Source organism: Ambystoma mexicanum, chromosome 12, assembly GCF_040938575.1.
Source record: "Ambystoma mexicanum isolate Mex_15411 chromosome 12, UKY_AmexF1_1, whole genome shotgun sequence".
Lineage (NCBI taxonomy): Eukaryota > Metazoa > Chordata > Amphibia > Caudata > Ambystomatidae > Ambystoma > Ambystoma mexicanum.
This window is the reverse complement of record NC_090936.1, coordinates 572,905,926-572,928,841: the sequence shown is the minus strand read 5'-3', so window position 1 is coordinate 572,928,841 and position 22,916 is coordinate 572,905,926. Positions and strand designations below refer to the sequence as shown.

The following is a 22,916-nucleotide window of genomic DNA, read 5'->3' as shown; positions in this document are numbered from 1 at the left end:
ACAGACCTCTCTGTCTTTCTATTAATGGATGTCCTGGGAGTTGTGGGATTCCGGAACGCACAGAGGCATCTTGCACTTGTTGAAGGAAATTGCTGACAGTTCCCATTATTCGGTTCCCTGCCAAAACCCTCTCCTGCCCATGGTTTAGGTTGCTCTCTTCACCCAGACTGCGAAACAATGCGTCCACCAGGATGTTTTCTTTGCCGGGAATGTATGTAATTTCAAAGTCATACTGGGCAAAAAAATAAGCCCAGCGACCATGTCTTGGGCTCTTGCATTCCATTTGACTGAGAACCCGTAAATTGCCATGGTCGGTTCTCACCAGAAAGGGGAAAGCTGCTCCCTGCAGCAGATGGCGCCATTCTTCACAGGCCTGTTTGATTGCCAATAATTCCTTTTCGATTACCACGTAGTTCCTCTCACTAGATGTTAACGTGTGGGAGTAGTAAGCTACGGGGTGTTCATTACCGTCGGTAGCTTTTTGAAGAAGAGCAGCTCCAATTGCACCTCCTGATGCATCTGCTTCAACTATGAACGGAGACGCTTGATCGGGTTGTACTAAGATAGGAGCAGTTACAAACATTTCTTTAGTGTCTGAAAGGCAGTGTTAGCCTGTTCATTCCACCCAAATTTGACTCCTTTTTTTTTAACAGCTATGTGGCAGGCAGCACTGTTTCTGAAAAGCTGGTGATGAACCTCCGGTAGAAGTTGGACAGGCCTAAAAATGTCTGTATATCCTTGACGCTCTTGGGTATAGGCCATGATTGAATCACCTTGATCTTTCCTGGGTCCATCTGTATGCCATCGCTGGAAAGGATGTACCCTAGGTAGGATACAGAAGTTGCATCAAAAACGCATGTCCCCGGTTTGGCTGACAAATGGTGTCTTAATCAACTTAATACTTCCTTTAAACGTCTGTGTTCGGTCAAATTAGATGAAAAAACCAGGATATCATCCAAATAGACCACCACGGTGGGAAAAAGAAGATCTGCAAGGTCTTGTCAACAAATCGCTGGAATATAAAGGGAGCGTTTACCAGACCGAACAGCATCACCCGATACTCGTAGTGTCCTAGTGGGGTTCGGAATGCAGTCTTCCACTCGTCCCCCGCTCGGACTCTTAACAGGTGATAGGCTCCCCTGAGATCTAGTTTAGTAAACACACATGCTCCCCTTACGGCTTCCAAGACTTCCTTGATGAGGGGCATAGGATACCGGTGCTGGATGGACTGGCTTTTCAATCCGTGGTAATCTATGCACGGTCTCATTTGGCTGGTTCCTTTCTTCGGAATGAAGAACAGAGAGGCACCCATGGGAGATCGGGACTCCCTCATCAGGTTGTTGGTTAAATTAACATCCAGGTATTACTTCAAGGCGCGTCTTTCAGGTAAGGACAGGAGAAACATCCTTCCTACAGGAATATTTGCTTTGGGTTGTAGGTCAATTGAGCAGTCCGCTCTTCGGTGTGATGGTAGAATACGGGGAGTAACCTCCTCAAACACATCGGCGTACTCCTGGTACTGTGGTGGGATGGACTGGACCACTGAGGATGTGAGGGAGATCTTAACCCCAGTCTGACTGTTCCTTTGGGCCGGAATAAAACAGTTCTGTTGACAGTGAGTAGATTGGAAGCTGATGGTATTCAAGGCCCAGTCTAAACAAGGGTTATGCTGTCTTAACCAAGGCATGCCCAGGATGACCGGGAAATGTGTAGCTCTTATCGGAACAAAACACATCTTCTCCTGATGATGGAACAGCGATACAGAGAGAATACAAGTTTCCAAGGTAATGGGTCCAGAGGTAAGGGGAGTCCCATCTATGCCTTCTACGGGTATGGGATCTGTTTTGGATATAACCGGGATGTCTCTTTCCTCTGCCCAGGCAGTATCCATAAAGTTCCCGCCCGCTCCGCAGTCCAACATGGCTAGCTTTTCAATGGGGGAAGATGTGCCGATCTGGATGTTTATTCCTAAAACCATAAGGCGGCAATCAGAGTGTACCTTTGCAAGTTAGGTCTGATCACAGGGATTGATGATCCTTTCCCTGACAGGATCCCTGCCTAGGGTCGGGGTGGCAATACATGCAGAGTCCGAGTTCTCTGCATCGGTTTCTTTCTGCTGTAGTGAGGGGTACCCGAGCTGTTCCTATCTGCATGGGCTCTTCGCCCGATACCTTCTCCGGAACCACAGTTGAAGGCATGATGGAAGGAGGAACTGTTCTGGTCTTTCGCCTCTCTTGTCGTCTTTCCACCATCCTGAATTCAAGTTGAAGTGACAAGGTCCCCAGTTCATGAAATGTGGCTGGCCTCGCCACCATGGCGAGCTCGTCCTTGAGGTCCTCATGTAGGCCTCTTCTAAACAGTGTCTGTTGGGCTGAATCTGTCCATCCTGCCTCCGTAGCGTATTTTAGGAATGCAGAAGCAAATGTTTGAACATCCTGCGAACCCGGTCTTATATCTAGCAGGGCTTCGTAGGTAGAGTATTGCACTTCAGGTCTATTGAAAAGTGCCCTGAAGTGTTGAATAAACAACCCAGAGTCGTTTATGGATGAGTCAGACTGGACTATGAAAGGGGTGGCCAGGCCAAGGCGTTACAACTAAATTTGAAACAAGAAAGCCTACTTTTGCCCGATCAGTCTCATAAGCTCTGGGGCGGAATGCAAATTAGACTAGGCAGGCTTCCAAAATGATTTCATCTGTTGTGGGTTTCCATCGTATTTCCTGAAAGGAAACTACAGTGGAGGGAGATCTCCTCGGTTTTCTTCTCTTGCCACAAACTGTTGTCTGAGGTTAGTATTCTCTGTTCTTAAAGATTGTACCTCTGCAGTGAGTCCTTGTAGAGCCATGACTAGCTCTTGATACTGTTCGAGGGAGGCCATGGGTGGGTTTGGGCGTTGCAAACTGTCAAAGACCGATGCCCCCTCCTCGATTTCCTCCTCACCTGGATCTGAAGTAGGACTTTCCGAAGTAAAAGTTTCCTTCTTTGTTCTGATCTTGCTGTCCAAAGCCGCCGCCTTCTTTCTCTCTACGGTCGTGGAGATAAGGGCGAGCTCCCCCATAGGCCACCTTGTCCAGGTGAGGGACACCTTGGGCACAGGTGGACCCCGAGGAGCCGACCCCAAAACAGGGAAAAAAGCCCTTGGTCTAAAAAAAAACCCTGTGGTGTTTCTTAGTGATGACTGCCGTCTAGCTGTTCGGAATTTGCAATCACTGAAGTATCCAGTCTTAAATGATGGCTGTATGGAAGTTTGTATCCAAAATAGGAGCTGACTCGCAGAAGACACTCCGGTGTCGGAAGATTAAACAGAGAAGATAGGGTTACTCGTCATAGCAGGAACCGGTTAAGTTGGAAACACAGAGTGGAAAGGGTAAGAGAGGGAGAGAGCTACCGGTGCTGTGGAAAGAAGGATACAGCCGCCGATACAGTGAGCAGGAGCAGAGAAGTCAACGGACTGAAACAGTCAGATGAATTGGGTTAGCAAAACAGGCAATGAGGTACCAGGAAGGGAAACGCTGAGCGAGCGTACCGCACAGAAACAACGGTTGCAATGCTCCGAACAGCATGAGATGGGCGTATACATTGAGGCGGCAGACATCTTTGAAATATTCTAGACCGCTGCACACACGCGGAAGACAGCATGATGCACAATCAATGGTGGCGCCAGCCTGCCCATAGACGCCACAGGCGAACCGTGACCATTGTTCTCCATGACGATCAGTCTGGCTTCAGAGCACCCAGAGGCATTGAAACGGCTCTCCAGAACACCCATGAAGATCTGCTCACTAATCTTGATTCAAGCCTTCCTTCTGTCCTCATCCTCCTTTCCTCTGCTTTTGACACAGTCTATCACGCCATCCTGATCAATCGACTCCGTGAGAACCTGAGCATCATGGATCAGGCCCTGGGGTGGTTGACCTCCTTCCTCCTGGACCGACCATCCCAGATCCAACTTGTGTCCTTTCTCTCCCCCGCCTCTCTCTCTCCTCATGTGGTTTTCCCCAGGGCTCTAACCTCTCACCCTGGCTCTTCAATGACTACTTGGCCCACCTTATCTCTACTTTCTCCTCTAACTTTCAGTGTTATGCGGATAACAGTCAGCTATCTTTCAGGCTCCCCTCAGCCTCCTCTCTCACTCATTCCTGACTGTCTATCCATGATTCAGGATTGATGTACCTCCAATGATCTCTGCCTTAATGCCAGTAGAACTGAGATATGAACCCCTACTCCTGATTTCCCTCTCTAACTCTGGCCGCCCTCCTTGGGCCCTCTTCATTCGCCTTCCTGTGAGGCAAAAAACCATGTTGTCATCTTCGACTCGACTCTCTCTTTTTCTCTTCTCACATCACAGACATTGCCACGAAGGCCCACTACCAGCTGCACCTCCTCAGAGGCATCCTTCATTTTCTCACTTTCCCCCAGAAGCTCACGGTCTCCAGAGCCCTGGTTCTCTCTAGGCTGAATTACTGCAACAGCCTCTTTCTCTGCCTTCCTTTACTCTACCCTGTGCAGCTAATCCAGAACAGGACTATAAGACTTATCCTTGGCCTAAAGTCCAGGGACCGTATCTCTCCAGTGCCAAAATCTCTCCACTGGCTCCCTGTGGCTGCCAGGATCACGTTCAAGACCCTCTGCATCATCCACAAGGCCCGCACTACATCCAACTCTCTTCTAAAACACCTTCCTTCTAAAGCCCTTCACTCAGACACCTCTAACTCTCTGAGGGTCAGACGCTTCTCCAGGCAGAGAGTGGGTGGTAGATCTCTCCCCTCTGCAGGTGCTTCCCTCTAGAATGGCCTCCCTGCCCCTCTCAAACTTGAGCCGGACCACCTTAGGTTCCAGAAGCAGCTCAAAACCTTCCTTTTCGCCTCTGCTTTCTCTCTCTCTCTCTCTCTCTCTCTCTCTCTCTTCCCTGCTGACCTACCCATCTGCTGTGCTAACTGGTTGCCTGGCTACCCTCAGTCTCATTGGGTACCAGGCTTCTCCATGACCAGTCGCCCCTGCAATGCCTCCGGGTCTACCACACACTTAGGGGCTTATAAATGACTCATATTATAGTCCAAAACCTGGCACCTATAAACTGGAGAAGCTTCTATTGCTCCAGATGTGATTTTTGTACAATGTTTGGGAGGAACCCCAGAGATTGCAGTGTCTTGCATATGTGAAGTTGCCCTGATTAGCTAGTAACTCTGGTATGGGAAGGTCTAGATACTTTACAAGTGAAGGTGAGGAACAGCCAGTGCCAGAACTTTGCTGAAGACTCTGAGCTATGTTGTGACTGAATGGAAGGAACTGAAAATGCATTCCACAATTGAGAATCGTAGAAACTCCTGATGGGCAGATTGATTGGAATATGAAAGTATGTATTCTGGGTATCTAATTCTGCCAGGAAATTGTACCTCATGAGTGGAGCGAGCTTCTGGAGACACATTTTGAAGCAATGATTTGGGTTATTCAAATTCAACCTCTTTGGGTACTGAATCATTCTGACCTTTCTGGTCTATTTTGGCACTAAAAAGACTATTGCATAGACGCTGTGAACAATCTGTTCTATAGACACTGTGCTTATTGCTTTCTTGATTTCCTAGATTACCACCTTCCTCTTGAACTTGCCACTGGGAAGCAGTGTCTGGATTACTCCCAACTCTTCTAGGATAGATTCAAACTATGGTGTATGCAGAGCGGATGTTTGTCCAGGAATCTGTAGAGAGCTTCCCCCATGTGTGTGAAAATTGCACCTTCTTGCCTTCACTCTTCTGGCATCAGGACTTCTGAGATTTTGGGGAGAGAAGGTGTTCCCTGTCTTCGGAGGAAACTGCTGCCTTCCTCTGCAGCTGGCTTGCTTGACCCTGCCTTTTGATTATCAGCAGCGGTATTTGATTTTCTCCCATTTTAAGACTCTCACTTGGGTTTTGGCTACATTTATATTCTGGGATCAGCAGCACGCTTGTCAGTCTTGAAGAACATGTTGATCTTGTCTTCCAAGGAACCACCAGCGAGCAGTCTACCTCTGAAAGATATTTGCATAGCTCTGCATTTCTGGGGCCTTCTGGGTGCCAGTCCCTCAGATATACGTGGCAGAATCCTGATACCGCTGCTCTCATGGTCAGGGCTGAAGCACATACTCCATTATAGTCCGTCTGACAATAGTACCACCTGGGCCCTCATGCCTCGCAGGATTGGGTCACAATTGGCCCCTCCTAAATTGCATTGTTACGGTTCGCAAAGCCCCATCTGCTTTCTCGGGGTCTATGGATGACCACCCGACTAGGCTTGGCATGATATAATCAAGTTGGAGGGATGGTTCCTCTCCTTTCAGCATATAAACCTTTGTAACTAACTATCTGGATCAAAACATTCCTTCGAAATGTCCTCTTTGGCCGCATTTAACAGTGGAAGTCCCACTTGACTAGTATTCATGAATTGTCACAGAGGAGGTCTGCTTGGCTCTAATGTTGGAGACCCATGTAGTCTGACACTGTACCCAATACTACTTTTAGGGCTTCTTTGTCCAGGTACTTTCCCCTGAGTTTCCCCTCTAGTGGAACGAACTTAACCTGATGAGGAGGAGGATGCTGCAGTGCTTGTTGAGGAAGAGGACGTGTGGGAACGCATCCTGCTCTTATAGTCTTCCCTCAGGGCCTTTTAAAAATGTGCATGATCTCTTTCACACGTGGAGTACGGATTTTCTTTTCTTTTTGAACTCCTTTTGCTATGGCTCTGGGAGCAGTGTGGTGAGGAACTAGACTGAATCTATCCTCCTGAAAATGTTTCTTCCTAGGAAACTCTTACATGCACTCATACAGAAGGCGTTGCCAGGATGCGTCACTGCATTGTAGCATGTAACGGCATTCTCAGCAGAGTATCGAAAGCCCTCACATGCGCAGCTGCTTTCATAACCTAAGATGGCTACCACCCAGAGTCTACAAGGATCCACTTCTATATTTCCAGACTCGTCTTGAGGTATCAGGAAATGTGCGTGCCAATTTAAATAAAACTGGCATTTAATAAGAGCCCCCACCCAATCGCGCTCCCCATAAATCTCCGGCTCCAGGGAGCAGGTTTGTTCTGGTCACCAGCAGGCATGGGGCATTGTTTTTGTTAGCGGCATGCCTGCTAGTTTCCCACTTACTGAATCTACCATGAGACAAGGCCTCGCCACTCCAGAAGAACAGCCTCTGCACCATTAACCTCTGCCCGGGCGTGGATTGATTACCGTCCTAGACTTCGTGTTTTTTAGTACCCTACAGCCCTGCACATAGTAACTGTCTAGCTAACTCTGCATCCACCACAACACAGCCCCTGGCTCAACAGGAACAGTGGCGGAGGCACCCTGCCCCCTCCTTGGCTCCGCCACTGAACAGGGACCGTATGTGTGAACTCCCAGCGAATGACATGCCCGGAGAGGAGACGGCTTGAAGTGAAGATTAAGCTACCCTTGCGCCTCAGAGCTGCAGCATATACCTTGCTACACACCAGAGTACCTACCGGAAATAGAAGGGAAGTGTGCACGGTGGCATTGTGGGACACTGGGAGAGTTATACTCGCAATGGAAGGGAAGGACTCGGTTTTGCACAAATGCACCAGGGAAGACAGCCGTGCACAGTGTTAATCTGTTGGGTAGTATTAACAACTTTGCGTGTGCATTACTCTTTTTCAGTTTGAGGATTTTGGACTGCGTTTTGAAAACAAACCCAGAAAATGTTTGCTCATGACCGTGTGATCTCTAATAATGCACTCATGTTATCTATTGTTTCTTTATGTGACTGGCCAATATATAAATGATATTAGTGAAAACAGCAGCCTGGTTATGGAATGAACTCTACGAGTGGGAACTCCAGTTGTGGCAAGGCCCTTCTTCTAGTACAATGGAGCGGGGTCTTACATCTTGCAATGGTCTGCCATCTAGCGTATAGAAGAGGAAATGCAACTCTGGCATGGATTACCATTTCTTTGGAGGCAAGCAGCCTCCACCATTAACGGTCTTCTATTGATGGGAAGAGATGACCGGGGGCCGTGACGATAATTATTCCAACTCTAGTGTTGAAAAATAAGAGTGGGAAGTGTAACTATCATCGTGGCGAGAAGAAAAAAACGTTGTCATGCTAATCTTTCCAGTGGTGATAATGCAGAAGTGCAGCTTTTACTATGGCATGCTTTCTATTGGCGAGAAGAACTAAGTGTGCAATGATCCGCCTCTGGTCGGGATCACACAAAACAAGCCCGCTAAGGGTGAATCCATCAATGGTAGGAAATGTAAACTGCTCATATGCTATGGTCTGCTTCCTAGTGGTGAAAAGGCAGAATTTTAACGAATGCACTATGTGTGTTCTGTTCGTAAGAAGCAAGAAATGGAGGGGTTACAGCTTGCACTTAAGTGGCAAGCTATGTCCTTATCTTCCTGTCAATTACAAATTGATATTAAGTGCCATGTAAACATTGCAATCTGAATTGATTCCGTTTTAAAGTATATGGAGACTAGCACCACTAGTGTCAGTCTGCATATACTTTCTTAATGTCTAATGGGATGTTGTACTTCACATCAAGGGAAAAGCAAACATAATTAATAAAGAAAATTTATTACGTGCCCAATACCGGACACCCGTCTCTAAAGGACCGGGATTCGAACCTGTGTTGCTCTGCGTTGTCTTACTTTTAAGACAAATACGTTGCCCCTGAGCTAGCCTCCTGACCCAGACATAAGTGCTATTACTTGGCTAGACTGACCTACATTAATAGTGCCAGTCTGCAATTACTTTCTTAATGTGATATGACATTTGGTACTTGGCATCAAAGGAAAGGTAAACATGATAACTGTTATTACATGGCTAACTTGGTCTATGGTGTCAGTGTGCATTTACTGTCTCACTGTGGTATGGGATTTTTTACTTTTTACTGGTCATCAAGGGTAAAGCAAACAAGTGTTATTACGTTGTTAATCTTCATTTTTATGGTTAATTAGCACGGGCTAATCCATTCATAATTTAGTGTAAACTCTGTTTAGCACTATAGTTTGTTCTGAGCTATCACGGATTAATATTTCCTGAGTGCCATGTAGACAGATATGCTTGTTATTAAGTATAGCGCACAGTCTGTGTTTCCTAGTGCTAGAAATAAATATGGTCTGTTTTTGTCTATTGTGAATTTGGCTTTTGATGAGCACGAAAGGAAATGTTTCCACACAGCTGAACACAGATATTTTCATAACAATTTGTGTGTTGGCAGACTGTCAGATATCTTTCAGCCAAGAAAATACAGCCTTGACTATGAGATAACATGGCAAATGTTTTTGTTGCTGCAGTTAGACTGTCTTGTGCAAAAAGACAGGAATGTTAGCACAATATGCTTGCTTTCTTAGAATATTATAGGAGAACATGTCACTCCCAGTACAGTTCATGCTATAACAATGCATGCACATAGGTAGACAAGTGCTGTTGCCATGGACTGCTTTCCACGCATGTGCGTCAATACAATATTCCACTATGTGTAAAACAGTGGATTTCTTTACAGTGTTAGAGTAGAGCTAGGAAGAGGCAGGGGGCTGGCAAGCTCTCAGCACGAGGGTGTGCTGGGAGGGGACATATTGCCGAAGCTCTCATTACTAGATTGCTAGTGCTAATGCTACTGCTAGTGTGGCAGCTGACGTCTGCTGCCATGCGCAATAAACTGTGTTCTGTTTGAATATGCATTTCTGTGTCTTTGTGATCTCATTTTCTTTCCATAGTATAATATTTTTAGATTCACAACCTGGCTAGACTGGCTGACATTGTTGGCTCTGGTCTAGCCATATATTCTTTGCGCGTCATGGCATTTGTGTGCATCGCATCAAGGTTAAAAGCAAACATATGTTTCATTACTTGGTATGCTGGGAGACTTGCCTATCTGGGGATAGCTAGTCTGAATATACTTTATTTATGTGGCATAGCACAGAATGTCCTTTTACCAGCTGGGAGTCCCTGTATGGTCATACTGGCAAATATAGGTGCAGTATGCATGGACATATATGGGCACAGTCAGCACACAAATATTTTCTATATTGGCATATGTTGTGGGCAAAGGCTTAATGAGAATGTATTGGAAAATGGTCCTGTGCACTGTTGGGGACTTGCATCTACTGTTTTTATTTTCTGTGCTCTACCCTACACAATTGATTGCAAATTGTTTGGCTTTTTACCCAAATTCTCCACAGAAAGTTCTGTAAAATGCACCATTGTAACCCGTTATTTAAAAAATGTTCTCAAAAGGAGAACTCGTGCCTTCCCCAACGAGTTCCCCCTGGTTTGGTTCAGGCTCCTTCACTGCACTCGCTCGTGCATATTAGACAAATAGATTTATGCCCCTCCAAATTCATCAACCGCTACTGCCTTTACGAGGAGCTTAATGCTGCAATAGTAGTAATTGAGTTTGGCGGTAATTCTGCATTTGTTTCAATTGCATAAATGCCAAACTCACGTGGCCCAACATCTGCTGCTTAATCATGGTCTGTGCTTTAGGGGTTAAGTCCAGCACTTTGATGTCTGCGCGGCTGTTGGATTTAGAGAGGCGAGAATGAAATGGAAGATCTGCAGCTGTCATTACTTGCACGCTAGTGGTTAAAAACTAAAAAAACAGCAACTACACTACGATCTTCACAAAAGCCACCGAGAAGGAAAAAAGAGCACCTCATGGGCATCACGTGTCTCCTGCGGGGATGAGAAGTGAACATGAGCTTTACATCTCTCCTCACCAGTGCAGCTTAGATGCTGGCTCAGACTGGCCTATAGGGCAATGTCCGAACCAAAAACAAAATGCTAGTGTGGGCCAGTTTATTTGGGTCAACGTGGGCCATTTATTTGGTCAACGTGGGCCAGTTTGATGAGTTACTTCCCTATGCGGCTAGTATTTTTGACCATTGTTGCTGAATACATATTCTTTAAATTGCACAATTTACATCGCATGTTATGAAAAAACTCCCCTGTGTGTACTAGTCAGTCTGTTAAAGGAATGAATTGCCAATTTTTAACTGTGGGCCACTTTTCCATTGGTCCCAATTGTATGCCCCAGTCCGACCCTGGTTATATGATTACACTTGGCTGTATTATCTCTGTCAACTGGTGGCGAGAAAATGGCATCTCCTATGGCCAACCCTCTACTGGTGAGATGAAAGAACTGCAGCTGTCTAGTGATATGCCCGCTGGTTGTGGGTGAGCTGAGTGAAATGAAGATGCCAACCTGCTAATTATGAAAAGAAATCCATGCAGCTTGGTCATGTGACCTCGCTGCCAAGAAACGAGCGCTACGTCTAATTTAGAATTTACCAATGGAGTAAGTGGGAAAAGCACGCAGTCTTGGTTTGTCCTCCGGTAGAGACGAGCACAATCTTCTGTTGTCATAGTCTGCCCTTCAGTGGTGAGACTATGGAACTGCAACCGTCAGATGATTTCCATTGTGTTACTGTCAGAGTAACCATCCACTGCTGCTCAGAGAAACGTGCATCTTTTGTTCTGTGCCCTGGTATGCGGGAAACATAAGAGCTGCCACTATGGCATAATTTGTCCTCTTCTGGTGTGAAGTGAACACGGAAGGCATGTCCGCCTCTTCTCCGCTATTAGAAACTTTGTGTATATGATGTTCATTTTACTGCAAACATAGTTGAACTGAAATGTGTTAAGTGAGAGCTGCTATGATCATGGTTCATTTGGCATGTCCTCTAGTGGTAAGGAATAGGAGATGCAACACTCGCCCCCTGCTCTCCAGTGGCAAGGAGTGTTAACACTGCTATGCCACACACGCACAGCATGGTCTACCCTTTACTGCAAGCAATAGAGGAGTGCTGCACATGTAGTAATCTCTGGTAGTAAGAATTGTAGATTTGTCATGTAATGGAAATTCAGGACAGCAACTAATTAAATGATGGACACTCGAGGAGCTGCTTTGGAAGAATTCCAGCTGGGGAGCGCCGGATAGCTGGAGGTTTTTTTCTTCTATCTATATGAAATCAAGCGATTCAGTTAATTCTATTTCTGAAATGGTTGTCTGCTAATCAAGCCCCCTTCATCATGGGCTATACAAAAATTGTGTGGCACTCCTGATTTTCCTGAAATAGTCTCCTGACACACACCATCACCGGCCCTGCAGTGGCAGCAGGGCAGTTTCGATGCTCAAATGTGCATTCCTTACAGCTCCAACACAAAGTTCCAACAGGCAGAGGTGCCTTTTAAATTGTACACACCTCTAATTCAAAACTTAACAGTGTATACTAGACAGCCTGGTGGCATGTTTAACCGTAAATATAAGCCATGCCTAACTATAGCATAGTGACTAGTAGGGTCATGCAATAATACAGCCACAACATGCAATGTCATATTAGTAGTGTCAGAGTGGTGAGCAGTGCTCAGCAATTACAGGGCTATGAGTAATAGCTGTATGCCCCATACAGCTGACGTGGAGACATCCAGGCCCATGGCCAGGAAGCTGCCTTTTTTGATCCTATTGGAGGAAGGGACAACAACTTCCTCCAAGGGCACAGGAACCCTGCCCAGCATGCCCCTCTTAATTTGTGCTTCAAAGGCAGTCCCAACATTAAACTAGGTTTACGCCAGAGTGCTCAGTCCTTTTGAAGTCTGCAGGCATGGGAAGGGGACAGAGTTACAGTAGCCAGAGGAGAAACGTAGGCACAGAGAGGGATGCCACCAACTTGATTTCTGCTATGGCTCTCAACAACATCCTGCCTCCCCACTTCCTGCAGACAAAGCACTCTTGGTATGTCAAAAGGCAAAGGATACTTATCAAAGCAGACCGGATTGCACCCCTGACAAAAGGCCTGCTTTGGACCAATCCCATGTAACCTTTTGCCTTTGTAAGGAGACAAAACCCTCTCCTTCCTTGACTCATCTATGGACTCTCAGGGGAGAAGGATTTACTGGAGCTCTGTTGGGGATACAATATATTGCAAAGGATTCTGCTTTAAGTAGTTTAGCCACTATGCACCCCTCTACTCCTGCAGTGCAGTAGAGCTTTCATCACAACTGCAGTTACATCATGGTCTGTCATCTAACCATGAGAGGTGAACACTCCTACTGCATCAACATTGTCCCATTAGTGGAAGGGCAGATCCATCATTTTGATGTTAGAGAGGCCACCTTCAAATAGTAAGCAGAGACTACTGCATCTCCGTTATGGCCATTCCTGTAATGGAAGAGTAGAATTGAAGCCCTCACCACGCACAGACCTCTTGGAAAGAAGTGGGAACTTACAAAAATTATGTGTGAAGTATAATTACAAACCACTGCCAAGAGTTAAGAACTTCTGATATCGAATAGCCAGCACTCTAGCGTTAATACTGGGAAATGCAGCTCCATCATGGCTAGCTTTCTGTGCTAAGCAGTGGGAAGAGTCACTATGCAGCCTTCTAGTGGTAATAAACATTGTATGCAGCATGGACACCTCTTACCAGCACGAAGCAGCCAGTTTGTGACAGTCCTCAGGCGAAAATCCCCCCGATGGTGGAGGCAGCGATGATGACGAGGATGATGCAGCAAATCATTATCATGATCTTCTTCTGCAAGGCCAGGGCAGCCGGCAGCAAGGAAAGAGTAGACAATCGTAACACGCTGCTACAGAACAGACGCGGGCAAATAAAAGGGAGCAGTGGAAGGTGGCACTACTGTAGAGAGGAGAGCGGTGAGGAGTAGGGTGGAAGCAGTGAAAAGGGAGGGGAAACTGCTACACCGAGAACAGCAACGAAAAGGGAGAGCAAGGGGAACAATTCAGAAAGAGAAACTAGTTTAGAAAAGGTATCCGCAAAGGGAGGGATCAGGAGGAAAAACGCGAGTACAATTGACGGTTGGCGTTGGGGTAGAGAAACGGTTTATAGTGATAGCATCGAATGCAAAAGCCTCAAATGCAAAAGCCATGGAAAAATGCATTATTTTCTTTTTTTATGGGGGGTCCCCCCCCCCACCCTTGTTTTTTACCCCTTTAAACCCATTTAAACCCTTTAACTACAAAAACATGCATTTTTTCGAGGCTTTTGCGTTCAATGCTTTTGCATTCGATGCATTGCATTCGATGGAATCACCGGATACCAGAGAAACGTATTGGCTGGAATACAAAATATAAACAACCCTGAGAGGCAGAACACCCAGGGTTCTAGGGAACAGGCTAACCTACATCTACACAAGCAAACACATTAACACAAACAAGTGAAAGAACAGGGGAAGATGAACAATAGAAGAACAAAGAAATAATTGATAGGTAACATTAATAGAAGAACACAGGGGGGAGTCGATATCAAGTTATGATAAGAGTGAAGTAATTGGAGGAAAAGAGCAAACCCTCAAGTGGACAAGTTCTCGCTGCTTTGAGCCTCTCTGGTGTGCTTGAGAAATCCACACAAACAATGTGAGCAACATTCACTTTTACAGTGAGGTGCCCATCAAAGCAGAATCATTCAAACATTCCTTCAAACTCTTTTAACTGTTCCCCAGATGTACTATAATTTAGAGTTAGAGCTCACAGGTGAAATGCAATTCCCCCCATTAATGCCTGCACCCACAGGCCCTAATGCGAAGTTATTGAGACGTTCTTATTGCTCAGGGAGGTTTTAGGATTCATGTCACATGCAAAATAACCCTCCCCACCAGAAAACAAGGGTGCTTTTGGATCATCTTCCTTTAGGCTATGGCAGGAACCTGTCTATTAAACAGGCACATCTGGCCATTTCCATTTAATAGACACATGTCAGTCTCTCTGGCTCGTCAAGCGCCGACTATCCGTTTCTTCTAAGGGATGAAACAAACTCTACAAGAGAGGATCCATCATCTCTCCCTCATAAAAGGCATCCAAAGCCCCTGGATGTAGAGGAGAGCCCAACATTTCTCTCATTTGCATTTTCCTGTCTCTCAGTCTCGCCTCGCCCCCCCGTCGCTCTGAATTGGCGAGGACAGCCCTCAGCACTCAAATACAATGCCCCACAGCAATGGTCTCAAGACTTTACCAGACTTCCGACACAAGCTGCGGCTCAAACCACACATTGCAAACATTCAGACATCAGCGGGAAGATTGGTGATCGCGCGGATCCCACTCTACCATCCCCTCTGCTGCACTTGCACTACCACACGTCCATAGCCATCCACAGATTTGTTCAACTTGAGTTCATATTTTATTTCCATTTTAAAATTCATAATTTATTACATTTTCATTACAAAACATCTATTTACATTGTGAAAAAAGCATGAAAACTGAAGTGATTGCTCTGTGCATGCGAGCCACCTTCGCCGACCATATTCATCTCTGCACGGGCTCTGTGGAACTATTGCATGGGGAAGCCGCGCTTGCCTTACACCACACAAACACAATCACGTTAACAGCATGGAAGACAGACAAAGGAGCAGCAAGTACTGCCTGGCGTACAATCTAGTGCCCACTACGTGGTTTTGGGGGGAGCCCTGACCCCTTTGTCTCCGAGGGATACAGGCCAGGCACTTAGGAAGAAGCATCCCAATGAGGGAGACACTGGTTTCCAGTGGGTGTGGGGAAAGCCACGCATGGCTACATCATGTGTAAAGTATATTGTCACAGGCACACAGTGGGAGAATTGGGGATCCTCAAACGCTTAAATTGGATTCCAAAATTGCAAATATTTTGTTGAGAAGAAAGTAGATAGACTGGCTCATAGTGAAATGTAATTCTAGCCCATCCGAATTGCACCTCCTGACGGGTCTGTGCCCCTGAAAGGCTGTTCAATTCTCAGTCAAACCAGGTTTGGATCCATAGATTCGGGTCCTTTGTCAGATAATCCATTCATCCTGTGTAATTCATTTAAATAAAGCACCATAATTGCCTTTTAAATAAACATGTTCACGGGCCACCATCATGGTGAGATGAACTGAGTTCCCATGGGTCCAGCAAACCAGCCATTAATTGCAAGCAGTGTGTCATAGTTAAACACATGATTTACAACAAGAAATCTTGACACAGATCATTCCGATCAAGCAAATCGTGCATTCACATAAGCAGAGACTCCGGGACTCCAATGTTCAGCTTGTTGAGAAGAAGTGCAGTCACTATTAGAGGTTATTAACCATGCCTTCTAACAGATAATTAACATAAAAATGAATTCACTTTAAAGAAAAGGGAGAGGACTGTTGAGGAAATATATCTAGAAGACACACTATTGCTTTCACTGACAAAGGAAGAGGAAGAAAAGGTGGATGAAGCCCTTAGTTGGAGAAAACAGACTTCCATCATAAGCCTTCTCAATCCATAACCTAGTACTGACCCAGATGCAACAGACATTCCCAGCAGTCCATTTACATGCTCGCATGATTCTTGGAAATTCTGTATACACTGTAATGTGATCATACATTGCCCCTTGTCCTGCGAGAAGGTGGAGCCAGACTCTCTGCTCCAAACATGGCATCATGGCAACATGAATAGTCACATGTGTAAGCAGTGACTGTAATGCATTAATCCATCCCACTCCAATAACGTCCACGCAGCATATACACATTTATAACGTGCACTGAATAATTTCCTCAACATAAAATCTGCCTGTGGTGACTGCATTGTCTTGGGTAGAGATCCATGTGGTGTTCTTGTGTTCTTGAGGGTCCATCACATCACCAGCCTGTCTGCACAACACCGTTCTGATAGTCCAAACCTAAATGACAAGTATTGTGATCATTATAATACTCAACATAGAAAGTCACAGCCCATGACAAAGAAAAGTAATGGGTGGAAGACTAGGGGTGGGGTTGTGTTTACTCCATTGTGAGTATACAGGCTAGTCGTATGCAAAATTCTATCAGAAAAAACATGGACCAAAACACACGAAGTAAGCTAGCCAGCATCTAAGAGCAAAGCGGGATAAGAGTCAATTTTTCCGTTTCTATCCCTGAGGAGAAATTTCAAAAGAAAAGAAGACTTTTCAATAAGCCTCCTGTCGAAAAATGAGATGGATCTGAAGAGGATATCCAAACGATGTATGCACCACTCATTGAAAGGAGTGTGGTTTTCAAATAGATGATCTTTCAGCAATGGGGAAGGCTACAGCAGATGAATCGCCTTTCTTAGCACCTTTGCTAGACACACCAAGACCCTGAAAAGGGTACTTTTGCAAAACTGAGACAAATTGCAGAGCAAGAAGATTCAACTGGCCAAGTCCATGCTTGCTCGGAAACGAGGGAGGACATTGAAAGATGTTCTAGTTCACTTGTGGAGGAGGAACAACAGGAACAACATGTACTTCATTATGGAGCCTACACCCTGTGAAAGGCCATTTCCCATGCGGCTATCGCAGCATATGACATTTACCAGCAAAAACACTGCAGCGTAGTAGAACGAGGCCACCTGGGAACGAGCCGTGAGTGCCGAAGGGGACGCAGGGCACTCCGGCGTCTACTTCAGACCGTAAAGGTCTCAAGCCCCACCCGCAAACGCAGCCGCGACCAGCGATTGGGCTTTCATCAAACACGGGCGACTTCGATTTGGGGTCCCTGTAAATTGGCACAAGGGGAAGATTCAACGCAGGCCTAAAATCTATCAGAAACATGAGGATGTCCCACTTGAAGCTCACTTCCAAGAAAAATGACACCCACGATTATTTGAAATGGGTTGTGTTAAGAGAAAATGACAGGCAACAAACTGGTGTGGTGATACTAATAATCACAGACTGGAATTAGAAAACCAATGTATCCTGGTATTTGATACATTCAAGAAACTTTTGATTGAACAGTTTGAACGGCAAGAAGGAGCTTAAGGCTCTATTGGTTTCAACTAATATAGTGGCTGACAAACCAGAAATAGAAAAGCACGGTTGCTTCTCATTATGCAATCAGAAAGTGGGGAATCCAGGCTCTTCTCGCTGTTTTCAGCTCACTGATCAATTAGAAAGCATGGAATTCAGGCTGTAACACCCTGTAAATGCCTTCATTCCAAGGGTCCCTTTGTGCCATGTAAAAACTGGTCACAGGTAAAACATGCTCAGTCATGAGAAGCCCCTGATGAGGATTCATTTTTTTCCTCACGTAAGCTCTAGCAGTGTTAAGAGTCTGTAATGGCAGGATTTGTTGTGCAATAGGTGATCACCACCCTTGGCAAAGGACCACTAATCTAGGTGGTGGCTACATATCACAAAATAAAACCCTGTGGTGCAGGCTCTAATGCTTCTTTAATGCAAAATTACTGTCAAAAATTGAGATCATAAACTAGAAGACACTACATTTTGCCATTTATATGAAGGACAGGATTCTGCTTAGGTGCAACTAAATATATTAAGACTATCTTGAATAGAGCTATCATAAATAGAACTTTGGTATCTACTTGACAAGGTCATAGGCCTGCATAGAAAACATGCTCTTTCTACTATAGATTGCTTAATAAACAGCATACAGGGCTGTATGAAATACAAATCCAATTGGTTCAATCTGGAGCAACTGTGAGGGATACTCCAAAATAATGTGGCATTATCAACGAGTGCCATCAAATGGAATTGAGAATCTTATAACACTCAACCTTAATCAAAGCCTCGCACCATGAATTTTGTGAATATCACAGTAACTATTTAAAGTAGTGTACTGATCTAGGGTATCTCGGATAAACAGAAGTGAAAAATATGGGTGTGGTTACCATACATGCAAGAGAACCGAGTTCCTAGCATAGAAGAATAGATATTCTAACATGGAGCCTGTAGTTGACTACACAAAGTACAGTCAAACTACAGAGGACAGGCACTTGGAACAAATGAGTAAGTGGGAGATACAAAGTTGATTTACCACCGTTATCCTCTTCTGCGAATTAAGCAGGTATAATTATAATAGACTGATGTTTTTGGTCCCCCTTACGGAAGATTTACAGAAACAAAACTGCCATAATTAGAACATGGGCAGCAGCTGTTGCTGCTACTAGTACTGCTTCTCCTCTTCTGACTAAGAGGAAAAAGACTAATGCAAGGAAGATGAACAGGAAATGTGTAATGGCCATAGTTAAAGGCGAGGGTACAAGTATCATGGAAGGGTGGTTTCATGTGTATACCCAATTGGTATCCCTTTGTGTCTGCTTCCTTTTCACCAAGTACCATTTCTTTGTCAATGATCTAGGGTACAACGGAGAACGCTAAGCAAACCAAAAAGAAAAATGTATAAAACAACATTGTTGTTTATACATGTATGGAGTACACAGTCCTGAATAAGAATTTTGACAATAAGTATTGACACGTGCTTTCTTTCAAAAGGCAGTGTGGTTTGTAGAAAGGTTACATGAAATAAGTCTTATTTTTTTTAAAGGTATCTTGGAACTTTGTACTGTTAACTATTAGTAGCTAAATTGCAGATCATATCTAACAATTTATAAAAGATATGTACCAACAAATGGATTTAAGGAAGAAAGATCTAGCAATGAACAGGTAGAAAGTTATTTTAAATTATCTTAGTAGTGTTCTACCTTATTTACAGTTATTTGATTTACAAACAAATCAATGCCAATGTCCAAAATGTTAACCACAGAATTAAATGTTTTCCCTGAGGAAGGCACTGGGTTCACAAAACTGAGAATACCCTGCTGCAGAAACCTGTAGCCACCATACCTACATTTAGAGCACAACCTTTTAGTAAACAATTACTGAATTCACTATGACATGGAACTCAAAGAGAATAGGAATGGTTTCACATTATGACTAATCAATGTGTGTCATAGTTTTATATATGTTTTTTGGTGTATAGTTAGTAATGTTGTGCTATTCGTTTTCATCAATCTCTTCTTTGGCTTTGTAAATCACGATTGCAATGATGTGTGCACCTCTGGAGAAAAAGTTCAATTTTCTGATATTGGAAATTTTGAAAAAGAATGTAAAAAGTATTTTTATACACAGTATTTGTTATTGAACTTGTGCTTGAGAAGTGGCTTTGGGTACCTGAATTATGTATTGGAACATAAGAGACAATGAGAACGAATTGAATAAAGAAATGAAGTGCACTATATTCCCAAGGGACCATTAGTGAAACCTTGTCTGCTGCACTAGATAAAGCATTCGTTTCAAGTTACGGAAATTATGGTGCACATACCATAAGGTTATGTTCTGTGTGGCTGTAGCTGCAGCTGGGTTTATTGAACTGTTGATCCCAGCACAAGAAACAACGTATGACATCTTGAAAACACACAATACTACACCAGCAATTACTCTTCCGCAAGCACGTAAAACCCATGCAATCAAAAGAGATTGGGCCTCATTACGACCCTGGCGGAGTGGGTTTACGCCAGCGTTATTCGCGGCGGACCCGTCCGCCCTACTACGAGTTCCCGTAGCGCCATGGAGCGTTTTCCGCCTGGTTTTTCCGGGCGGAGAAATCCATGGCGCTACGGGACCTTGTTGTTAATTACGCCACCGTATTTTACGGTGGCGTAATTAACGCCTTCCCCACTCCCATTATACCCTATGGGGCAAAAATGGGAATGGGGAAGGGTAAAATGGGGAATGGGGATTTACCGCCCCGCCATGGTCGGAATGGGGCGGAAAATCCGCCAACCCCCATGCCGCTATCGGCAGCTTTCCGCCGTGCTCCATGGTGCATTTTGCACCGCGATTTCCGCCAGGGTCGTAATGAGGGCCATTGTGTGAAGATGGCTGTCATCTTTTGCAGAGTACTGATCAAGTTGGGGATTCTGAGCCCTCGTGACAAGCCTTTCAGCGTAGATTTTTCTTGTTGTCCATTGTTCACACTTTTCCTCCAATGAAAAGAACCTCTGTCCAGCACAGGTTTCCTATTACAAAGGGCCAGTGATTTTGTGTGTTGATTTTATGGCGTTTGAACAGTCGGTGAAATGGGTGCTGTGTAAAACTCTTGTAGCAGCATTTATTTAAGTAAAAAAATAAGGTCCCTGATCCTCTGCTTATGCAAATGTCACATTCCCATACATTAATACCTGCACATATTTAAAAAGACCACCGTTCCACACATCCTATACAAAAACATCTAACCTTCAGTCACTGCCCGTTTTTGGGGTGTCTTGTTCCCATGGCAACAGGAACACAATGAAGTTTCGTCACACCACAAGGCCGGCACAAAGCCACCTTTGTGAAAGTATGCTTTCAGGTGGCAAAATTATGAATCACAGAGACTGACTGACCTGCGAAGGATACGGTTCTGGGTCACTGACTTGGGCACAGCGATTCCCCTACCACTCTCCCCTTTCATAAGGTGCATTTCATTGGGAAATTAAATCTTTCCTTTTAACAACGGAGTCTCTATATCTAGCAGGTATAGTCCACGGTATTACATTAAAACGAGGTGTTAACACATTTATCCAATTCTTTGAATTGAAACTCTGACATATAGAGGAAGCAGTCTAATGAATATCACAATAAAATGCATTGTGAAAGGTCGTTTTGGAATGCGTATTGTTAATAGTCATATAGGAGTAAAGGTCACCTTCTTATACTAGCTAGAACCATTATATGGTGACTAGTAAAACTCCTTAGTTAAGAAGATTGGTATTTAATTAGAGACACTATCTTGGCATGGGTTGGTGTAACCAATCCATTGATTACTACGAGTTTTCCTTTTGTTCAGTCCCCATTTAATAAAAAGAAAAAACAAAAGTACTCTGCTGATAGCAGGCAAGGGATTACATATCCACCTCTACTGCTCAGGACAGATGGCTCACTTTCCACACTACACTAAATCAGTGCAGTGAGCACTATATTTATCGGTGTAAAAAGCAGCTGTCAAATAAATATTCATTATATAATGTTTAAAAAGTACAAGGTTTTCTAAGCATCCAAAGCAACCTGTGCTTCTCCCACGACCCACAGCCCATTTGAGCTCTTCCACTTCTATTGGGAGACTCTTGCGTAGCAGGCATCAAAGCTGAGAAGGAACCCCATTAAGGCCCCTACGCTGCTCCGCCTGCAGCTTATGTGGAAGGGCGTGGCTTTCAAACACACCAAGGCGGTACTCTCTCAGCATCGTCTACTTGTTCCCCGTGAGCCCTCTGTACTCCTGTTACGTTTGTAGACATTTAACGATGTCTGTCTAGAGAGACCACAAGAGAAATTCCTGCTGCTTACTAATATGAACTAACAGCAATAGAAAACACAATTACATTACAATCCAGTTTCTAAAATGCAACTGGAATCGCCCAAAACGGTTCCAGGTCTTAAAATCACAGCAAAAATGGCCGTTTATACAAAATATCGCGTGCTGTGGTTTTGCCACCAAAATCATGTAAAGGATGTGGGAGACACCCCCACAACCCCCGGACCCATTATACTATTCAAGGGGAGAAGGGGACAACCCCACAACCTCCGGTCCCCTTAAATGGTATAATGGGGTACATCTTTACCGGGTCAAACACATCTCTGGTGTACACAGCATTTTTGCCATGATTTTTTTTACCGGTGAAATTGTTGCCGCAATTTAATTACTGGATACCCCCAAAACTGCCTCCAATGCAGTTCAATTGATGGCAAACCACAATTTACAATATACTGTCAAAAGAATGTGTAATGGGCCACCCATCAAGTCCTTCCCAGTTGATTTTTTTTAGCACATTGGGTCTGTTCAAGACGCAAGCTCCAGCTAGATCCCAAACGGGCACAGCTGCACATAAAATGGCACTTTAGTTATGACATGCCAGGGGTTGTCACCAGAGTGGTTCATCACTAACCGCAGGGGTTTGATCATTCCATTTGGAGTAGGAATATGGCAAAATAATCAAACGTTTCTAGTTAGGGAGTACCCCAGCACACACTGATTTATGGCTCTGAGCCTCCTGTCGCTACCTTTCAATGCCCAGGTCAGAGGTCTGCAACCTTTGGCTCTCCAGATGATTTGGACTACAATGTCAAACAGGCCTATCTCACAAAACCAATGGTGAGCGATCACGGTAAGGAGTTTGAGTCCAAAACATCACGGAAAACCGCTGGTTGCAGACCCCTCCCACC

General features: G+C 44.7%; 1 protein-coding gene across 3 annotated transcripts in view; it reads right to left on the bottom strand.

Moving 5' to 3' along the window:
• STX3 (syntaxin 3) overlaps nt 1–22,916 on the bottom strand; it is a 404,614-nt gene that overhangs the window by 21,563 nt on the left and 360,135 nt on the right. The window contains exon 10 of one of the 3 annotated variants that reach the window (XM_069628894.1): nt 13,428–13,535. In XM_069628894.1, the coding sequence (XP_069484995.1) occupies nt 13,458–13,535 (78 nt within the window). In that variant the 3' untranslated portion in view covers nt 13,428–13,457. Of the gene's footprint in view, nt 1–13,427; nt 13,536–15,114; nt 16,638–22,916 lie in introns of those variants that run through there. The other 2 variants (XM_069628895.1, XM_069628893.1) reach the window with 2 other exon arrangements.